Source organism: Diabrotica virgifera, chromosome 1, assembly GCF_917563875.1.
Source record: "Diabrotica virgifera virgifera chromosome 1, PGI_DIABVI_V3a".
NCBI lineage: Eukaryota > Metazoa > Arthropoda > Insecta > Coleoptera > Chrysomelidae > Diabrotica > Diabrotica virgifera.
The window spans coordinates 167,342,260-167,363,902 of record NC_065443.1 but is presented as its reverse complement, the minus strand read 5'-3'; the positions used below and the strand labels follow the sequence as shown (position 1 = coordinate 167,363,902).

General features: G+C 34.1%; 1 protein-coding gene across 5 annotated transcripts in view; it reads right to left on the bottom strand.

Annotated features, from left to right (window-relative positions):
* Positions 1-21,643, bottom strand: part of LOC114338775 (centrosomin) — a 652,106-nt gene that overhangs the window by 163,850 nt on the left and 466,613 nt on the right. For 4 of the 5 annotated variants that reach the window (XM_050641722.1, XM_050641725.1, XM_050641721.1 and 1 more), the window contains 3 exons: positions 19,546-19,668; positions 15,872-16,181; positions 11,127-11,338 (listed from right to left, as the gene is read on the bottom strand). In XM_050641722.1, the coding sequence (XP_050497679.1) occupies positions 11,127-11,338; positions 15,872-16,181; positions 19,546-19,668 (645 nt within the window). The remainder of the gene's footprint in view (positions 1-11,126; positions 11,339-15,871; positions 16,182-19,545; positions 19,669-21,643) is intronic. The other variant, XM_050641724.1, reaches the window with a different exon arrangement.

Genomic DNA, 21,643 nt, shown 5'->3' with positions numbered 1-21,643 from the left:
ACACACACACACACACACACACACACACACACACACACACACACACACACACACACACACACACACACACACACACACACACACACACACACACACACACACACACACACACACACACACACACACACACACACACACACACACACACACACACACACACACACACACACACACACACACACACACACACACACACACACACACACACACACACACACACACACACACACACACACACACACACACACACACACACACACACACACACACACACACACACACACACACACACACACACACACACACACACACACACACACACACACACACACACACACACACACACACACACACACACACACACACACACACACACACACACACACACACACACACACACACACACACACACACACACACACACACACACACACACACACACACACACACACACACACACACACACACACACACACACACACACACACACACACACACACACACACACACACACACACACACACACACACACACACACACACACACACACACACACACACACACACACACACACACACACACACACACACACACACACACACACACACACACACACACACACACACACACACACACACACACACACACACACACACACACACACACACACACACACACACACACACACACACACACACACACACACACACACACACACACACACACACACACACACACACACACACACACACACACACACACACACACACACACACACACACACACACACACACACACACACACACACACACACACACACACACACACACACACACACACACACACACACACACACACACACACACACACACACACACACACACACACACACACACACACACACACACACACACACACACACACACACACACACACACACACACACACACACACACACACACACACACACACACACACACACACACACACACACACACACACACACACACACACACACACACACACACACACACACACACACACACACACACACACACACACACACACACACACACACACACACACACACACACACACACACACACACACACACACACACACACACACACACACACACACACACACACACACACACACACACACACACACACACACACACACACACACACACACACACACACACACACACACACACACACACACACACACACACACACACACACACACACACACACACACACACACACACACACACACACACACACACACACACACACACACACACACACACACACACACACACACACACACACACACACACACACACACACACACACACACACACACACACACACACACACACACACACACACACACACACACACACACACACACACACACACACACACACACACACACACACACACACACACACACACACACACACACACACACACACACACACACACACACACACACACACACACACACACACACACACACACACACACACACACACACACACACACACACACACACACACACACACACACACACACACACACACACACACACACACACACACACACACACACACACACACACACACACACACACACACACACACACACACACACACACACACACACACACACACACACACACACACACACACACACACACACACACACACACACACACACACACACACACACACACACACACACACACACACACACACACACACACACACACACACACACACACACACACACACACACACACACACACACACACACACACACACACACACACACACACACACACACACACACACACACACACACACACACACACACACACACACACACACACACACACACACACACACACACACACACACACACACACACACACACACACACACACACACACACACACACACACACACACACACACACACACACACACACACACACACACACACACACACACACACACACACACACACACACACACACACACACACACACAAAGATCAGCCCTTAGTCTGTAGCTCAGAATTAGAATGATCAGATGTTATGTGTTTTCTGTCTTGCTGTATGACTATTGGAAAATGTACTCTGATATAGAAAAGAGAAAATATGCTTTTGAGACGTATATATTGGGACCGTGCAAGTTCGGCAAAGCGACCTCTATTTCTACGCTCTGTACTTTTATTCGCACTTTTAATTATATTGGCCAATTATATTAGTCCTGGTTGCTGGATAATTGTCAAGACCATAGTCCAAAAAAATAATAAGAAGAAAAAATAAGATGCAGGTTATGTTTAGCAAACGTAAACAATTGTATGTAGTAAATATAATCAGTTATTAAAATGCAGTACTGCAAGCAAAATACAATTAATTAAATTTACCTTTATATAATAATTGCATATCATATCAATATTGTGGAGCAATATATAATTTTTCTGCGTCAATGACAGAAGGTATGAAATATACGTCAATTTGACAATTTCAATTGACAATATGAATTATTTAAGATAGATGCAATATTTCTCCGCGACTCGCGCACGGTCGTTTCTCGTTTCCCTTTCCAAGTACTTGCACACCGCGAATACAGACGGATGCTGAGAGTTCCATGGGTATAACAAGTTTCTAACAATGAGGTACTTCAGCGCATGAAGAAACAAAAGTAATTACTAAGAATAATCAAAGAAAGAAAAATACAATTAGTCCAGAAAGCCACTGCGCATCCGCTAGGAAAAATATTCTGATTCGGATTTTTTGCACAATATTACTCAAAAAGGACTCCTTTTAACAAATTTGCATGTTGCCAGGACCAAAAGGTGGTCAAAAATTTTTTAAACGTTATTTTTTGTTTTTTTTTCCTAAAATTATTTTTTTGCATGGAAAAAAGTTTTTTTAGGTTTTTTGGATCATTCCAAACAGAAAAGGCCTTTTTGTAAAAGGTTTTTGACATATAAGCGATTAAAAATTGCGAAATCGGCCATTTTTAACTCACAAAAACTATGTGAAAAACTGAAAATTTGAATGTTGAAAAGGTAGGTAGATAATCTTTAAACATCGGTTGATGAAATCCCGAAGAGTTTTTTGCAATACAATATTCAAAACTCCTTTGTTTTTTTAATTGCTAATCAAGCGTGCGCGACACTATTTTCCACCGACGCGACAGTATGGTGCAAATAAAAGGAATAAATTCGTTATTTCGTAAACCGGCGACTTTAAGGAAAAATCCCGAAACAGGTCAATTTTTATTTTTAAGTTGTGATATTGTGGCATATATGGTATACTAGTGACGTCATCCTTCTGGGCGTGATGACGAAATCGATGATTTTTTTAAATGAGATTAGAGGTCGTGTGGTAGCTCATTTGAAAGGTTCTTCAATTCTCTATTCAGTAATGTAAAAATTTACATAATTATTTATACAAGGTCTCCTTCTACTTCATTTTTTGTCAAATAATTTAATTTAATAAAAATTTTTTGGACACCCTGTATAAATAATTATGTAAATGTTTATATTACTGAATAGAGAATTGAAGAACCTTTCAAATGAGCTAGCACACGACTCCTATTGTCATTTAAAAAAAGCATTGATTACGTCATCACGCCTAGACGGATGACGTCACTAGTATACCATACATGCCACAATATCATAACTTAGAAATAAAAAACGACCTGTTTCTGGATTTTTCCTTAAAGTCGCCGGTTTACGAAATAACGAATTTATTCCTTTCATTTGCACCATACTGTCGGTGGAAAATAGTGTCGCGCACGCTTGATCAGCAATTAAAAAACAAAGGAGTTTTGAATATTACATTGCAAAAAACTCTTCGGGATTTCATCAATCGATGTTTAAAGAATATCTACCTACCTTGGCAACATTCAAATTTTCAGTTTTTCACATAGTTTTTGAGGGTTAAAAATGGCCGATTTCGCAATTTTTCAATTTTTAATCGCTTATATGTCAAAAACTATCATTTTTAGAGAAAAGTCACTAAAGACCTTTTCTGTTTGGAATGATCCAAAAAACCTAAAAAAACTTTTTTCCATGCAAAAAAATAATTTTAGGAAAAAAACAAAAAAAAAAACGTTTAAAAAATTTTTGACCACCTTTTGGTCCTGGCAACATGCAAATTTGTTAAAAGGAGTCCTTTTTGAGTAAGATTGTGCAAAAAATCCGAATCAGAATATTTTTCCTAGCGGATGCGTAGTGGCTTTCTGGATTAAATACTTGTGCCATGTGTTGAGAGGGGAAAAATATGAACTACTTTAAATTATATTAGCAGGTAAAGTACATGGCAAAAGATCAGTATGAAGACGCCAGAAGTCGTGGCTGAAACACCTGAGAAGATAGTTTGACCGCTCATCTGCAGAAATTTTTCGTGCGACAGTTTCCAAAACTACAATTGCCATTTGGATCGTCAACCTTCGAAAAGAGACGGCGTAACGATGAAACGGTTTTTTCGGAAATGATGAAATTTTTGTTGTATCCAGACCAATACAGCAGGATGGGTCCAGGGATGAGAAGACACTCGTGGCTCCAAAACTTGCGGCAATGGTTCGGATTGTCATCTGCCGAACTATTGAGACAAGGCACATGAAAAAGACTAATACAGAGGTTTTTGTTTGTTTTAAAAAACAAAACTAAAAGATATCAGTTACAAGAGGGTTGCAGCTAACATCTGTAAATGCATGCAATGCCACCATCTCCTCACAAAATACCTGTTCACTCAGTTTTAAGGGCGGGAATCTTACTTTTTGTGTGTATGTTGTGTTAAAAAATTGTATCGAGCTAGTGTACGGCTGTAGGATACTGGAAGTGCTGGGTTACATTTTATATAAGTACTTCTATGATGAGTTGTATTTGTCAAATTTATCTTAATTCTAGCTGTGAAATTTGTTAAGATCTCCAAGGTAGTTAAAATGTATCAAATATATAAAACTATGGACATTACAAACACAAACTTTGACGAAAACACTTTTTAAAATAAAATTATCTTTCTGGTCATGGATGTTCTTGCTCTGTCTGTGATATTTGACAAATGTTCAAATATGACAGGCAGAGCAAAAACATCCATGAAAATTTGTCAAATATGACAGACAGAGCAAAAACATCCACGACCAGAAAGATAATTTTATTTTAACAAGTGTGTTCGTCAAAGTTTGTGTATGTAATGTCCATTAGTTTTAAGATCATAGCTTCCGTTGGTGTGCCTCTTATAGCTCCTGTGATTCCGAGACAAGCAAGTCTTTACACCTTGCTTAGTTTGAGGATGGCACTTTTTTTGGGGATCATAAGTAAGTCTTCATATTCTCATATTCTAGAGAGGGGAGATAAAACTCCCTCCTGCAGACAGCCTTTGGCTACTTGTGCCGACACTGTAGCTTCAGCAACGTTGCGTATCCGCTGGGAGCGTTAATTATGATACAGGTCACGTGGTCTCTGTCGACGCGGGGGACGATCTTATGTGTAGAGATTATTTAAAAGTCAAGAGATTATTTAAAATTTTACTATTAATTTTGTGCTAATGTATCAATACATTATTACAAATTTGCTAGAAATTTTCTACATGGTAGAAAATATCTGATATAATATGGTACATAAATATAGTTTAAATATAGGAAAATATGAAGAGATTTTAAAGCCGAAGTGTGACGTCACGACTGTCATATTGTTATGACTTTGTAAACAATCTCAAGCCTTTTTAGTTCCTATAAAGTTGAAATTTTGCTTCCTCTGCTGCTTTTTCAGCTTAAGTATAGTGTTTTTAAGATATTACTACCTTAATTCGGTCTTAAATTTCTATAAAATATAGTTTTTTAGTGATATTCCCCAAGGAAAAAGTTAAACTTTTGTGAACCATTAGTAATGTGCTTTGAACCGAATTGCAAACACTAGTGAAAGAGGGATATGTAGATTTTTTGTGTTCCCAAAGGATCTTGTTAAAAAGAAGAGGTGGATTAGAAAATATAGTGAAAAAAAGAACATTTATTCGAGAAGTAATTCTAATTTTAACTAGATGGCGATGCATGACTTTGAAGGGACACTTGTTTACTAGTTTTCAGCGTTTGTTTCGAGGATTTGATTTAACCTGTTTATTTAGTTGACTGTTTGATCTGATGGTGTTTATTATTTATGGTAAAAATGGATCTCAAGTTTGAGTAAGTATATTTTTACTATCCTTTCGTTATTATATTTTGTTTAAAGTGTTTTCAATTGAGCCTACATTGATATCTTTTCTTATTGATACTATAAATTTTTAGTTAAATAATAGTTTAATAATTTAGTTAAATAAAAAACTAATCAAAAAAATAATAGAACAAAACAGAATACCACAAGAATGGAGATCAAGCATCCTAATACCTCTCTTCAAAAAGGGAGAAAAATCGAACCCGGAGAATTACAGAGGAATTAATTTATTAAACACAACACTAAAATTAACGACCAAAGTGATAACAAACTGAATACAATTATAACATTAGCAGAAGAACAACAAGATTTTAGATCGGGAAGATCATGTACCGACGTTATATTTATAATGAGGCAGGTTCGAGAGAAAATCATTAGAATGCAACAAACCGGCACTTATATTTCGTGAACGTTAAGAAGGCATTTAACAGGATCAAATTAAAGGACATTATCCATTTAATTTATGCAAGAGAGGTACCTCTGGGAATAATTAAAACGATCGAAAATATCTATCAGAACAACAAAAAATAAAACTAGATGAACTAACTGACCCAAATGAAGCTGGCAATGGGATAAGACAGGGAGACTCCCCGAGTCTCTCATGGATAAAATAATAAAAAAAGTAAGACCAAAAAAGGGATACCAAATGGGAGAAACACAACTTAAAATAATCTGCTATGCAGACGACGCAATACTAATCTCTCAAAGTGAAGATAATTTACAACGTATGCTGCACCAATTTAATATAACCGCTAGAAACTTTAACCGCTATGTTTAACATGGTTATATCAGCAAATCTAATACGGTATAAATTAGAGCCAGATAATGGAACAAGTCATGGAGCTTAAATATCTAGACATCACACTATCTAGCTAAGGAAAGCTCGTAACAGAAGAGGAAGATCAAGTGAATACAGCAAAAGAGCCGCAGCTTGTCTGGATGAAACAATATGGAGAAATAAAAATATCGGAAAAGAAGTGAAAGGCAGAATTTAAAAACAGTCATTCAATAATGACATACGCGGCAGAAACACGAATTGATACAGAAAGGACAAAGAGAATGATAGAAACAGCAGAGATTAAAACACTTCGAAAAATCAATGGTAAGACACCATCGGACAGAGCTAGCAGTGCAGATAAACGACGGAGATCCAAGGTGGACAACATTAATAACTGGGTAAAACACAGAATAGTAGAATGGAATGACCACATATAGGTCTGGATCCCGCGTATGAAAAAAAAGTTGATTAATAGCAAGCTGAAAATTTGTTAATAGCTTAAGGGTGTCTAGTCGGATAAACTTTGATATATGAGAACACTGTAACAGGGGCAGTTTTAATTGTGGAACAGGTTAAAAATTTGGAACGGTCAGACCACGAAAACGGCACATTTATTTTGTCCGACAGAACAAACTTAAACTCTCCGAACAGAGATTAAACTCTCATGCAATAATCAGACTGCTATTTATCACCTGTCATAATTCCTGTCATTTGACATATTCTACATGTTCCACTCATCAAAACGCCCATTTGGTGATAAATAGCAGTCTGATTTTTGCATGAGAGTTTAATCTCTGTTCGGAGAGTTTAAGTCTCTTCTGTCGGACAAAATACATGTGCCGTTTTCGTGGTCTGACCGTTCCAAATTTTTAACCTGTTCCACAATTAAAACTTCCCCTGTTCCAGTGTTCCCATCTGTCAAAGTTTGTCCGACTAGATACCCTTAAGCTATTAACAAATTTTCAGCTTGCTATTAATCAACTTTTTTTTCATACGCGGGATCCAGACCTAATAAGCCGAATGACAACAAATAGAGTAGTAAGGACGGCGAGAGACGGTACCCCAATAAGAAGACGATCAGTGGGAAGACCACGAAAACGATGTAATGCCAACTTACTAGAGGCACGTTGAAAAGCAGACAGAGTCATGTCTACACAAAAAGAAGAAGAAGTATTAAGGGCGTAGGCGCAAAATTTCGGCTCTAATGCTTTTTAAATGCATTAATTTTTTTTGAATCCTGAGAAAACTAATAAATATTTTTGAAAAATTTAAACGCAAATTACATTATTACCGAGGACCGAAAGTTGCTTTAGTCCATTCGCTGACGGTAAAATATTGCAAAACCTGTAAATTTTAAAAAACCGCTTGGATTGACATGAAATTTGGCATACACATAGCTAGTCAAAGAAAAAAAGTGATATTGTGCCATGTGTGCTTTTGCCTTGGGGTGAGTTTCATCCCTTCTCGGGTGTGAAAAATATAGGTTCAAAATAAATCTGGAAATTGATAAACTGACTACATTACAAGCAACTTTTGCTCTATAGGGGTTTCTCACCCCTATAAGTTATAGTCAAAGTTGGCCTAAGATGGTTGATTGAGTTTTTGGTAGGGTTTCACCATGTTCCCGTAGGTTATATCCTGTAACATCGGCGTTTAGTCTGTTTAATATTATTTTTAAATAATGTAAATCGAATTTTAAATTCAACCATTGTTTGGTTCTGGGGCTATTTAGCAAGTATGCACGTAAGTAATCTAACCACACTTTTTTAGCTTTTAAAAAATTTCAACCATCTTTCAATTCTAATAGTGGGATTACTTATTTTATTGTAGATTCACTGATGATGGACCGATAGGTCTGAAAACGTTCTGAATTGGACATATTTTACTCAATCCATTGGGATTTTTTAAGTTTTAATAAATATACCAATTTACATAGAAGTGGTTTTACTTCATGTTAGAGTTTTTTAACTATATGGTATATAATAGTATATGGTATATAATATGGTATGGTATATAATACAGCCAACCTAGGGAACTTCCCTTTTAGTTTATTATAAATTGTTGTATTTTATCAACAATTAAATGTAGCGAATTCGGTAGGAATAGTCAAATTACGCCGTTACCATATGGTTGCGGTGGGCGCTTACGAAGTCATAATCTTATTTTTTTTCAGTCGTGGATTTTTGTTAGCAGAAGCGATAGTGTTACTGGTGCGACGGAAAGATAACTCTGTTGTTACAATAGCATCTACGAGTTGTAGTGGGTCAGCATTGGGCACGGTAAAAAGATTTTCTCATGAAGAAAAAGGCCACATTTAAGTAAGTCGGCCTCACTATATTGCTGAATACAACAAAATGTGGTGGGTACCGACTGGATGGATCAAGGTATTTCAACCTACCGAGTAGCAATTTGCAGTAAAAAATGGTACTGGCAAATTGTAACATGGTTGTTGGATGTTGCAGTCCATAATTCATGGCATTTATATAAAACAATTAAAAAAATATATCCTTGCTATCGTTTAGGAGAGAATTGGCCCAAGTTCTTCTCGGAAGATATGGAAGTCGTCCCTTATATACAGGAAGACCTAGTCTACATAGACAGAACTTGCCAGATCTTCGTTTTGATCGCTTCGACCATTTCTTACATCAAGCACTAGAAGGCAATGTGCTGGAGACAGATGTACAACATCTGGACGAACAATGTGTAAAAAATGAAACGTTGGTTTGTGTGTTAATTGTTTTATAGCATACCATACCAGACGATGAAAATATTCTCAAATAAATATATAAAAAAAAAATTAAAAATTTTGGTTTCAACTATCCTAAAAATTCATTAAGCGCCCAGCGTTACCATATGGTAACACCATATAATTTAAAAAAAAGACAGGAAACCGAAAAACTTGTTTTTTGGATTAAATTATTAACATTTTCATCAAATCAACCCTAAAAGTAAAGATTTTTAAATAAAAAAAAACTTGGGCGTTAATGGGTTAAAACAATTTTTTTTCAAAAATAAGCATTTTGAACAGATGAAACTTACAGATCATTTAAATACAACATAAGTAACGCAACTTGTGAAGCGGTAACGATTTATTTCATTTGAGATGCTAATTAGGGGGTGATTTTCCCGATTTTTTTTACCAAAAAAAAAACACCAACTTTATTTTGAGCATACTTGCTTATTTTTGATGCTAGAGACTTTTTTAAGAAACAAAAATAAAGTGTTTTTTAAAAACTTAAGGTTTCTTTTAAAACACATAAAAAAGTTTTTCTCAAAAAGTGCTTCATTTTTTGGTTGTTTTATGTTGAAATATTCGATTTGGAATTTGACCAGATCTGGAATTGAACCTGTTGTTCATTAGCTACAACTACGCTTCTACTGAAAAATACTTTCTTTTTGAGTTCTTTGCGAAAAACCGTCTAAAAACGTGTTTTTTTTTTTGTTGAAAATGGACAATTCACTCGCAAATAACTCGAAAAGGATTGACTTAGTGAAAAAACTCTATAGAACAAAAGATGCTTGGAATGAGTCAGTTTATCCACGTCAGTTATATTTTTTCACCCCGAGAAGGGGTGAAACTCACCTCCAGGGTAAAATCACACATCGGCACAATATCACTTTTTTTATACATTAGCTATGTGTATGCAAAATTTCATGTTAAACCAAGCGGTTTTTTTTAATTCAGAGCAAAAACCGTGAGTAAACGTATTCGAATAAACAAAAAATTTCTTTTGAATGAGATATTTGAAATTAAAAATCACACTAAATTTTCTCTTTTTCCTTTCACCCCCGGAACTTATTAAAATAAAGATTGTAGAAGTTTTCAGGGATTTTCGGCCCTCGGTAATAACGTAATCTTTATTATTAAAAATACTTATTAGTCTTCTCCGGATTCGAAAAAAATGAATACATTTAAAAAGCATTGGGGTCGAAATTTTTCGCATGTCCCAATGTTAAATGTCAACGAATCATTCAACTATTTCCATTCAAGATTTTGAATGTATTATAAAGAAACCTTACGAAGAACAATTTACAATAGAAAGGAAGCAATATCAAAATACATAAATATATTTCGACAATACAAATAATATTATATTCTCCGTTGATACTTACGTATTTTAAAGAAGTAAACACACTGACAATTTTGTCACTTTTGGAGTTCCTCAGCAGATCTTCAAAATCAATGTTATACTTTTCCGGTGTACTTACAGACGGCGATCCTAAGGACGTTAATGAAGAGGAAGACTTTGGGGTTTCGGAAGGAGTTATTTGTAGATGTTTTGGGTTCTTTTCCGTAGCTCCTGAAGGTGTTGTTGGGTCCTGAACTAAAACAGAAATATAGTCAGTATTTAACATGTTTGAAGTCAAGGTTGGACTTTTAGACACCGCTATATTTTGGTTTTTCTTTATTTCTGTTAACGCCGCGTCCAATTTTGATTGCAATTCTCGAATTTTCGACTTGAATTTATCATTTTCTTCCTCTAACTCAAAAATTTTTCTATCGTTTGCCGATTTCACTCTTTCAGATTGTTTATGTTCTCTTTCTAGTTCCGCTTTGGTACCTGTTTAATAAATCTGTATCAAACAGTTAATTAGTGCTGTATTTTAAGGGAACAGGCAGTAAAATCAGGTTAAATTTGCGTAAGGCTAATCTATACAGTTGAAGAATGAAAGATCACATATGAAAAGATTGGCGGAAATAAAACACATAAAGATACTCAGAACCATTAAGGTGGCTAAAGACATGGAGACATGCATGTATTTGCGATTCGAGATGCGCGATGCACGGGCAGTTCAGACTAGTGTGAAGGGTCTTGTTCGTTAAAAAGTCGATTCGTAAATAGCAGGATTCGTATGTGCACAATAATTCGCTTGGAAGGGGTAAATGAACGAACAACTAAGCGAAAGGCTACACGGGTGATAATTTACGGCGCCGTAAGAGCAGTAAACCCATTGGTTGACTAACTCCTCCACCAACTGTAGATGAAATAGGAGTTAGTCAACCAATGCCTCGTCAGGTTTACTGCTCTTCTTCTTCTTCTTCTTCATGTACCATCTTCTCTAAGAAGGTTGGCAACCATCACGGCAATTCGCACTTTCGATACCGCTGTTTTAAAGAGATCAGCAGAAGTGCAATTAAACCAAGCTCTCAAATTGTTTAACCAGGAGATGCGTCTTCTTCCGCGACTCCTTCTACCCTGTATTCTTCCTTGCATTATTAATTGTAACAAGTTATAACGCTCGCCCCTCATAACATGTCCCAGATATTGTAGTTTTCTGACTTTAACTGTATTTAACATCTGTATTTACTGCTCTTACGGCGCCGTAAATTATTATCGCCCGTGTGGCCTTAGCCGCAGGCTGCGCATCAACACGAATCGGTGTATCGCCGAAGTTCGGGCTGTGTTAATCACAAACCGTACATACTCTACACGTTCCACGGCCATGTTAATTTTTCAGGTCGAATTAACACCATCTCTTGATTGGAAAGGCCACCAAATTGACAAATTATAGTTATAAATTAATTATAGTTATTGACAAATTTAAAATTATAAATTTTGCTGGATTTTTGATGAAATTTCACAGGAAATTAAAACAGAAAGACAATTCAATGCTTTATCCAATAATTGTACTATAACTTAAAATTACCTTAAAAGTTCCATCTACATAAAAACTACTAAAAGTCTTCGAGTTCTGTCTAAAGTTATGGTAGTAGGTAGTGTTGTAATCGGGGCTGAAATACCAATATAAACAAAAATCATAGTTTTACTGAAAACTTCAAATATTCCAATTTTATTTTCAAAATGCTAAACACTACTGCCATGTGCCAAGTAAAAGCATTGTTTTTGTAATAAATCAATGTTTAATATTTAGTCGAAAGACAATTTTTGAAAGAATATCTAAGATATTGTAGGAAGATGTTTTAGATAAATACCTTATAACCTTTTACAAATTTCCGAAAAATATATAGGCCCGAAATGTTGATGACACACTCGTCTTTAGGAATAAACTGTTTTCAACTGTTTCCAAAGAATAAACTGGATCCATTATATTGTTTTTTACATGTGGAGAAACACAGCACGGGATGATCCAACGCTTAGTGTAAATTAAAATTCTACTCATAACAACGGAGAGAAGATTAATAAAATGGATTAAAATTGTGATTAAATCTGATTAAAAAGGTAACACACCACTATAATAATAAACCACAAATTGTAAAGTAAATACAAAAATAACCCATTAATTTAATTGTCAATTGGTAAATGTGACAAGAAAATTGACTGAAGGCGACATCTCTGGATTGGAAAGGCAACTAATTTGCTGTCGACCTTGACTATTTACGTGAAAGGTCTAGAGTCCAGAGTATGTATGGTTTGTGGTGTTCATAGTTAATTCGTCCACTGGCTGTGCGCAGTAGTTTTTTCGAGGGTGAATATAGGCTTCGGTTATTCTTTTGCGCATGAGTATAAAAGAAGCACTAGCTATTGCTACATCATCGTCACCCTCCATATCTTCAGAGCAGAAATATGTATGTACATACAATTTAAAAATAATTATATATGACTTTCGTTAACTAATTTTAAACTGCGACGGATATGGATAAATCAGGTATCGCGTATACGAATCGTGAACAAACGCATAGTCTGTATGCTCTACTTGCGAATTACTACGAACTACAATGAACTGGACGAATCACGCATCACGAATACATGCAAGTCTGTAGCCACCTTTAGGGTATACACAGTGTACGTCTTTTTTATCTACTCCCAACTGCTAGTCTCTAGACCAGGGGTCACCAATTATGTTCTCTGAGGGTCCGTTTCGAAAACCTATGACGCTTCCGGCGTCCGGATTTAATGCTACTTGTGTCTGGTTGTTCGGATTCGGTTTCTTTGCGGATTCTTGTTAAAAAACATCCCCTATAAACAAATTAGAAGGGTGCCGAGCCAAATTGTTGTTCAGAAATTATTGTTTAACAATTTTTTTTTAATTCAATACATTACCGTTTTTGCCCCCGAAAATATGTTTTTATCATTTTTGGGTCATCTTAAACAAAGATCTGCCATTTTTCTCAAAAGTTGATAGATTTCAAGTTTTAAACGATTTAAAATCTGAAAATGCGAAAATAAGCATTTTCGAAGCTTGAAAATCCATGTATAAATTATTATTTTTGAGGTTTTCTAGTGCCTAAGAGCAAAGTAAGAGTAAGAAAAATGGCATTTTTTATTATGTACAACCTGTCTGAAGCTTGGAGTGAGTTTAGTCCAATTGATTCTCATTAGGAAGTTGAGATATCCATCTGTAAGCTGAGATCTGCAACGATTTTTAATAAAGTTCATTCTTGAAAAGGCGGCTTCGCACACATAAGTTGAACCAAACATAGTACACAATTTCATGGCCAAACATTTTCAAAATTGTCAAACACTATATTCTGAATTTAACGGCGGTCCGCATAAAACTAGCCTATGGTCTGGATGCGGACCGCAGTCCGCCAATTGGTGACACCTGCTCTAGACCATAAAACATGAAATAATAAATATTTGAGTAAATTAATCAGTTGAAAAGGCATCTGGACATTGTTTTTATACAGGGTGTCCCAGACTAAGTTACCCACGCTATATCTCTTAAACGAATAGAGATTTTCGAATGGGACAAAAGGTGATATATTCTACTTGTAATACACTTTAATATGGCGTACAAAAAATCATCCCCTAAATAATCATCCCTTAGTTACAACCCCTAACTTTAATTTTTTTAATAGCACCCTGTATATTTTTGTATAGTTTTGGATGTGGTCTTTTATCGTCTATTCAACACATTTTTTGAAAATAAAATCGGTTCGTATATAACCTAGAAACTATCAGTTTATTTTTGTTAAATTGTGTGTCCCAGACTAATTTATCCAGGCTATATTTCTTAAACGAATAGAGATTTTCGAATGGCACAAAAACTGATCTATTCCATTTGTAATACACTTTCATATGGCGTAGAAAAAATTCATCCCCTAAATATTCATCCCTAACTTACAGGGTGCTATTAAAAAAAAAATAAAGTAAAGGGTTGTAACTAAGGGATGAATATTTAGGTGATATTTTTTTTCTAGGCCATATTAAAGTGTATTACAAATGTAATAGATTATTTTTGTCCCATTCGAAAATCTCTATTCGTTTATGAAATATAGCCTTGATAAATTAGTCTGGGACACACAATTAACAAAACTAAACTGATATTTTCTTGGTTATTTACGAACCGATTTTATTTTCAAAAAATGTGTTGAATAGACGATAAAAGACCACATCCAAAACTATAAAAAAATATATAGGGTGCTATTAAAAAAATTAAAGTTAGGGGTTGTAACTAAGGGATGATTATTTAGGGGATGATTTTTTTGGACGTTATAATAAAGTGTATTACAAGTAGAATATATCACCTTTTGTCCCATTCGAAAATCTCTATTCCTTTAAGAGATATAGCGTGGGTAAGTTAGTCTGGGACACCCTGTATTTTAGTGCCTAATCATTTAAAATAATGCAATATTGTACAATATTATTTTAAATGTGATCATATGGAAAGCAATGTAACATTTAAAAGCTCTTGTCACTCAATGATAGATCTTTGTGTGAGTCTATTTGAACTTCTACAATCCATTTCTTTCAAAAGGAAACCTAGTTCGGATGAATACATGGAAATATACCAAAACGTAGATGACGATAACCATTGACTTAATCTTTTTAATGGTAATTTAACTTTGACCAAGAAGAGATTTCTTTTTAGTTTAGATTTTAATACACTGCCAAATACACATACAATAAAAAACTATGCAACTATGCAAGACTTGTCAGATTAAATCAACTTACCACAATATTTACTTTTAAGTTCCGAGTACTGGGACACCAACTCATCGAATTTTTTGGACTCTGCTGTAATCTTTTTAGATAATGTTTGGTTCTCGTTATAACTTGTCTCTAATTTATTTTGCATATCCTTCATTTGATTTGCGGTTGTTGAAATTCTAGTATTCAGAGATTCATTTTCAATTTGCAGAGTGTTTATGATTTCCTCTTTAGCCTGTAGTTCTTTTTGCATATTTTGACAACGGCTTTCTAAAGTTTCCGCTTGACAGATCACAAATTGTAAGGATGCGTTATTTTCTTTTTCCAGTTGGAGCTAAAAATAAATTATATCATTAAAATTATTTTTAATAAAAATATTGTTAAAAAATAATAATCAACTATTCTAAATGGGAAATAAGCCACAATTTAACTAAAAAAAATTTTATTAACGTTTAAAAAATAGTGTCAATTAAAAAAAGAAGATAGGTAGGCAGCAAGTATAGGCGCTTTATCGCTAATAGGTCGCTAATTTATAAACCTACTAGAAAAAAAAATAACTGCTCGAACGTAAAGAATGGGTTGTGTTTGGTGCTATGACACTGGTTATATGTATGTAAAAAATGAGTAACACCATGTGTATCACATTATGAAAAACTGTTTAAATAAAAAAAAATTATAGGGTTAACAGAGAATGGGTTATAGATATGGGCAACTAGCAGAGAAAAAGATACAGAAGTAAAACTAATGATTAGGAATATCCTTTGTGACATTGTTTTTGATTTAAATGTCCAGACATAACCTTAGTCGCCTCCACATTCGGCTATAAGAAAGTATTCCAGTTCCAGTAAAGATAGTCCTCATTGCCACTAATATACAGGAACTCCAGGAAATCAACAATTATATTCATTAAGTGCAGTGAAATGGCATGTAAAAGTATGTACTAACAAAAAACTGATGGCTGTAAGTAAGGAATACACGATGCTGGTAATTAAGAGATTACAGTAAAAATAAATAAAAAATTTAATGGGTTCATTGGCAAATGGTCGATAACAGTTGGCCAAATAGCTTTGTCAAAGAAAAATTACTGTAAAGGATTATACAGTGGGTTCATAAAGTGTGGAAACGATCTATTATCGCGCCACTTAATTATTTTCAGAGTTAAATAGTCCTGTCGCCAGGGGGGGTACAACGGCCTCCTGTATTCAGATGGACTTACCCAAGTTTTTTTTATGTATTTTGACCTGTAGAACATGAATTTTTTGGGTAACAGTTGATCCGGATGTCGATAAGATTGTTATAAACCAAGAAGTTGAGGAATCACATAACAGCGATTTCTCGCAAAACAAAACATTTTTTTGAATTTTTTGGGACATTTTAACCAAAAAATGTTCCTACAAATTTTTTCGTAAGATGCATAGTTTTTGAGATAAACGCGGTTGAACTTTCAAAAAATCGAAAAATTGGAATTTTTGAACCCGAAAATCTTTTGATTAAAAAATAAAATAGCAATTCTGTTTACCGCATTTGAAAGTTCAAGTCAAATTATATCGGTTTTAATTATTTGTATGGCCAAAAATATATTATTTTATTGTTAAAACAAAGCTATAAACACCTAGTGCTTGAGTGATGTTTCAATGATTTCTCATTTAAAATCGAACGAGTACGTAGAGGAGGTAAAAGTGCAAGCGGGGCTATTTGTAAGTAGCATGCATTAAAACGCATGTATTAGGCACGGGAAACAGTATGTGTTTATAGCTTTTTTTAACAATCAAAAAATAAATTTTTAGCAATGCAAATATTCAAAACAGATATAATTTGACTTAAACTTTTAAAGGCGGTAAGCAGGATTGCTATTTTCTTTTTTATTCAAACGTTATTCGGGTTCAAAAATTGCAATTTTTCCATTTTTTGAAAGTTCAACCGCGTTTATCTCGAAAACTATGCATCGTACGAAAAAACTTGTAGGAACATTTTTTGGTTAGAATGACCCAAAAAAATACAAAAAAATGTTTTGTTTTGCGAGAAATCGCTGTTATGTAATTCCTCAACTTCTTTGTTTATAACAATCTTATCGACATCCGGATCAACTGTTACCCAAAAAATTCGTGTTCTACGGGTCAAAATACATAAAAAAAACTTGGGTAAGTCCATCTGAATTAAGAAGGCCGTTGTACCCCCCCTGGCGACAGGACTAAAAGCTCTGACAGGTCGATTTTTATTTTTAAATTGTGATTTTTTGACGTATGTCCCATAATAGTGACGTCATCGATTTGGGCGTGATGACGTCATCGATGATTTTTTTAAATGGGAATAGGGGTCGGGTGGAGCTCATTTGAAAGGTGATTCAATTCTCTATTCAGTAATAGAAACATTAACATCATTATTTATACAGGGTGACCAAAAAATAATTTTTGAATTGAATTAATTGACGCAAAAAGAAGAATGTACTTATGTAATTTATTTAACTCAAAGTACATTTTACTGGTGCCAGAGAATATAGAAAAATGTTTATTCTATCAATATAAACATTGCTTTTCTCTTAAATTAAATGTCAAACAGCCACCCATCTGCCTCTTGGAAGTTTGAACATTTAATTTAAGCGAAAAGCAATGTTTATTTGTCAAATAAATAAATTACATATATTCTTTTTTTGCGGCAATTAATTTAATTCAAAAATTTGATTTTTCTGGCCACCCTATATAAATTATGATGTTAGTGTTTATATTGCTGAATAGAGAATTAAATAAGCTTTGAAATGAGCTACCACACGACCCCTATTAATATTTAAAAAAGATCATCGATGACGTCATCACGCCCAAATCGATGACGTCACTATTATGGGATATACGTCAATAAATCATAATTTAAAAATAAAAATCGACCTGTCAGAGCATTAACTCTGAAAATAATTAAGTCACGAGATATATCGTTTCCACACTTTATGAACGCACTGTATAATACACAATTCATCCCACCAGTTACCTGCAACAAACAAGTTAACTGCAACATTTATAATTAAAAATACTACTATATAGAATTCTAAACTTATGAACTTTATTCGTATAATGTAAGTTAGTGGAAAGCAAGGAGGCAGAAGAATCTCAGTATAGAAGAATACTTGCAGATTATCTCCAATATTAGTTTCAGAATAAGTATCTTAAGCAAGAAAACAATAATTGCTTTACGAATTACTAAGTGTACACTTTTTTCTAAGATAAAAAATTGTAAAAATCGTGTAATTACTACAACTACCTGAACAACTACTTCCCATGTATGTTTTACAAACACTAAAATTGTAATTTCAAATAGAAGTTTGAAGGATATAAATAAGCATTACGAAAGACCACCACACTATAAATATTATACATTCACCAAATTAATAACTAACTGACGAATATTTGAATTTTTCACAAAAATAATACTCTAGTAAAAAGCGAACAAAAAAGTGGAATACATAAATAAACGTACAAAGTGATTTTGTCAAGTAGTAGCTTTAAAATTTTATTTTTAAAATAAATATGAGATTCGATAATAATAATGATGAAATTTTGTTTTATAAAGCATAAATAAAAAAGCATGTTTTCTAAAATTCCCGAAATTATGAATAGGAAAAGATAAGAAAATGTATAAGATATATCAAACAGAAATACGGAACAAAAATAAACAAAAATAATAATCAGAAGGATGTATGTGAATACCTCTTGTTCCAGACTTTTAATTCTCTGTTGATGTTCGTTCGTTGTACTACTTGAAGCTTTATTGCTAAATATTCCAGTAGTATCTGACCGCAGTGAAGCTCCTTCTGAGTCATATCTTATATCCTTAAAATATATACCAATAATAATAATTATTGAGTAGTAGTACATTATTATTTTGTAAATTTATTCTTAAAAATTAATCGTAAATCAAGGTAAAATATTTTTAACAAAAAGAAATCAAAAATCAGTTTCAGAACTTGAAAGGAACGGAAAAATTTACAGTTGCAAAGAAGGTGCTCAGATACACATACAGAGAAAGATAACTAGAGTTTAACAAAAACAAATGAGCTGGTGTATGGAATATGAGAAACATCATCTATGAAATCTTTGAATTTAATTACAAAAAATAGCTTACAGTGTCTACACGAATTCTCATCGAACCACTTTTGTTCTATATATATTAGCAGGTGTATATATAATGACGAATTTTGAAGTTCTTTTTAAGGTTTTTATTGCTCTTTTGACGCTGACTCCCCATCTTCCTCTATTCTTGCTCATACCGTACTGTACTTACGAAATTTGTAATCATTAGTTTTCCCATTGTACTGCTTCATCTCATTGATCACCCCTTACTTCATTTAGAAGACGGTAAATATTTCAATAACCCTTTTACGGCTACGGTATTATAGTGCAGTCACTGAAGGTGGATATAAGCTATTACCTCCGATTTCGTTGAACCTCCATCGATTTGTATGAAAATTGGTGAGTGGTTAGAGGATATCTCAAGGAACAAAGGTGGACATGGTGCCAACTTGCGCTTTTACCCTGGGAGTGGATGCCATCCCTCCTCGGGGGTGAAAATTATTTTATTAAAAATAACCCCACAATTCGATAGAGGGACAAATTATAAGCAAAATTTGTTATATAAAGTTATTAAAATAAATCAAGACTTTTTGAGTTATTAATCAAAGGTTTTAATTTTTCGTGAGAAAAATGCATGTTTTTAACCGATTTTTCATAAATAACTCAAAAACTATAAGTTTTTACAAAAAAGTTATTATTACCAAAATTGAGGCTAATAAAAAATCAAATAAACTCCTTACTAGAAAAACCTTTCAATGTTAACTAAAAGTGAGTTATAGGTAATTGAATGTATATTTCTTTCGTCAAGTATCCAAATCTAAGTATTCAAGCTTAAATACCGGGAAAATGATGCATTTTATAACATAAACTTATTTAACATTTGTCAAAGTTCATAAAATATCTATCAAATAAGCCCTCAAACAAGTTGATAGCATTAAAATGTATGCACCAAAAATGTTTCAAAATGTATCTTTTAAAAATTTTTCCAAAAAATGTTATTGTTTTTTTTTGTAAATAACTCCGTTAATTTTTAAGATATCAGGTTCACCTAAAAACTAATTAAAAGTTGATTCCAAAAACTATTAAAAACGTCAAAATTAGCCTTTTAAACCTCTTAGTTTTTTAAAAATAAAAGGTTAAATGGTCCCGGTTACATGGTTCTCGCAGCAAAATTGAAATTTTAAACGTTTCTATCTCGGTTATTTTTTACTCTACGGAAAAAGCAAAATCGGTAAAGTATTTGTAACAGAAAAAACTAAAATATAGTTATCTATCATTTTTTACGTATATTGAGTATTTTTGGAGTTATGTATTATCAAAAGAAAATGGAAAGTACGATAATTTTAAAAATTCTGAGTTTTTTAAATTATATCTTTTTTTTTCAAAAATATGCATTCTAAACCGGCCAAAATTATTGAAATCATTATTATTAACTAACTGTTAACTATATTAACCTTAAGAAATTCTTGTGAGGATTACTACAAATTTTAATTTTGGTGGAAATAGCGTATGTTTTATTTTTCACTTTTTCCTAAAATAATCGAAAGGGTTCTCTTATTTTCATTATAACTTGCTTAATTTTGATGCTGTTAACTTCTACTTGAGCTCATTTGATAGGTATTCCAAAGTACTTTGACAAGTGCTTAACAAGTATATTCTATAGAGTGTCCCAAAAGTAGTGGAACGGTCGAATAATTCGCGAACTAAACATCGGATCGAAATACTGAACAATACG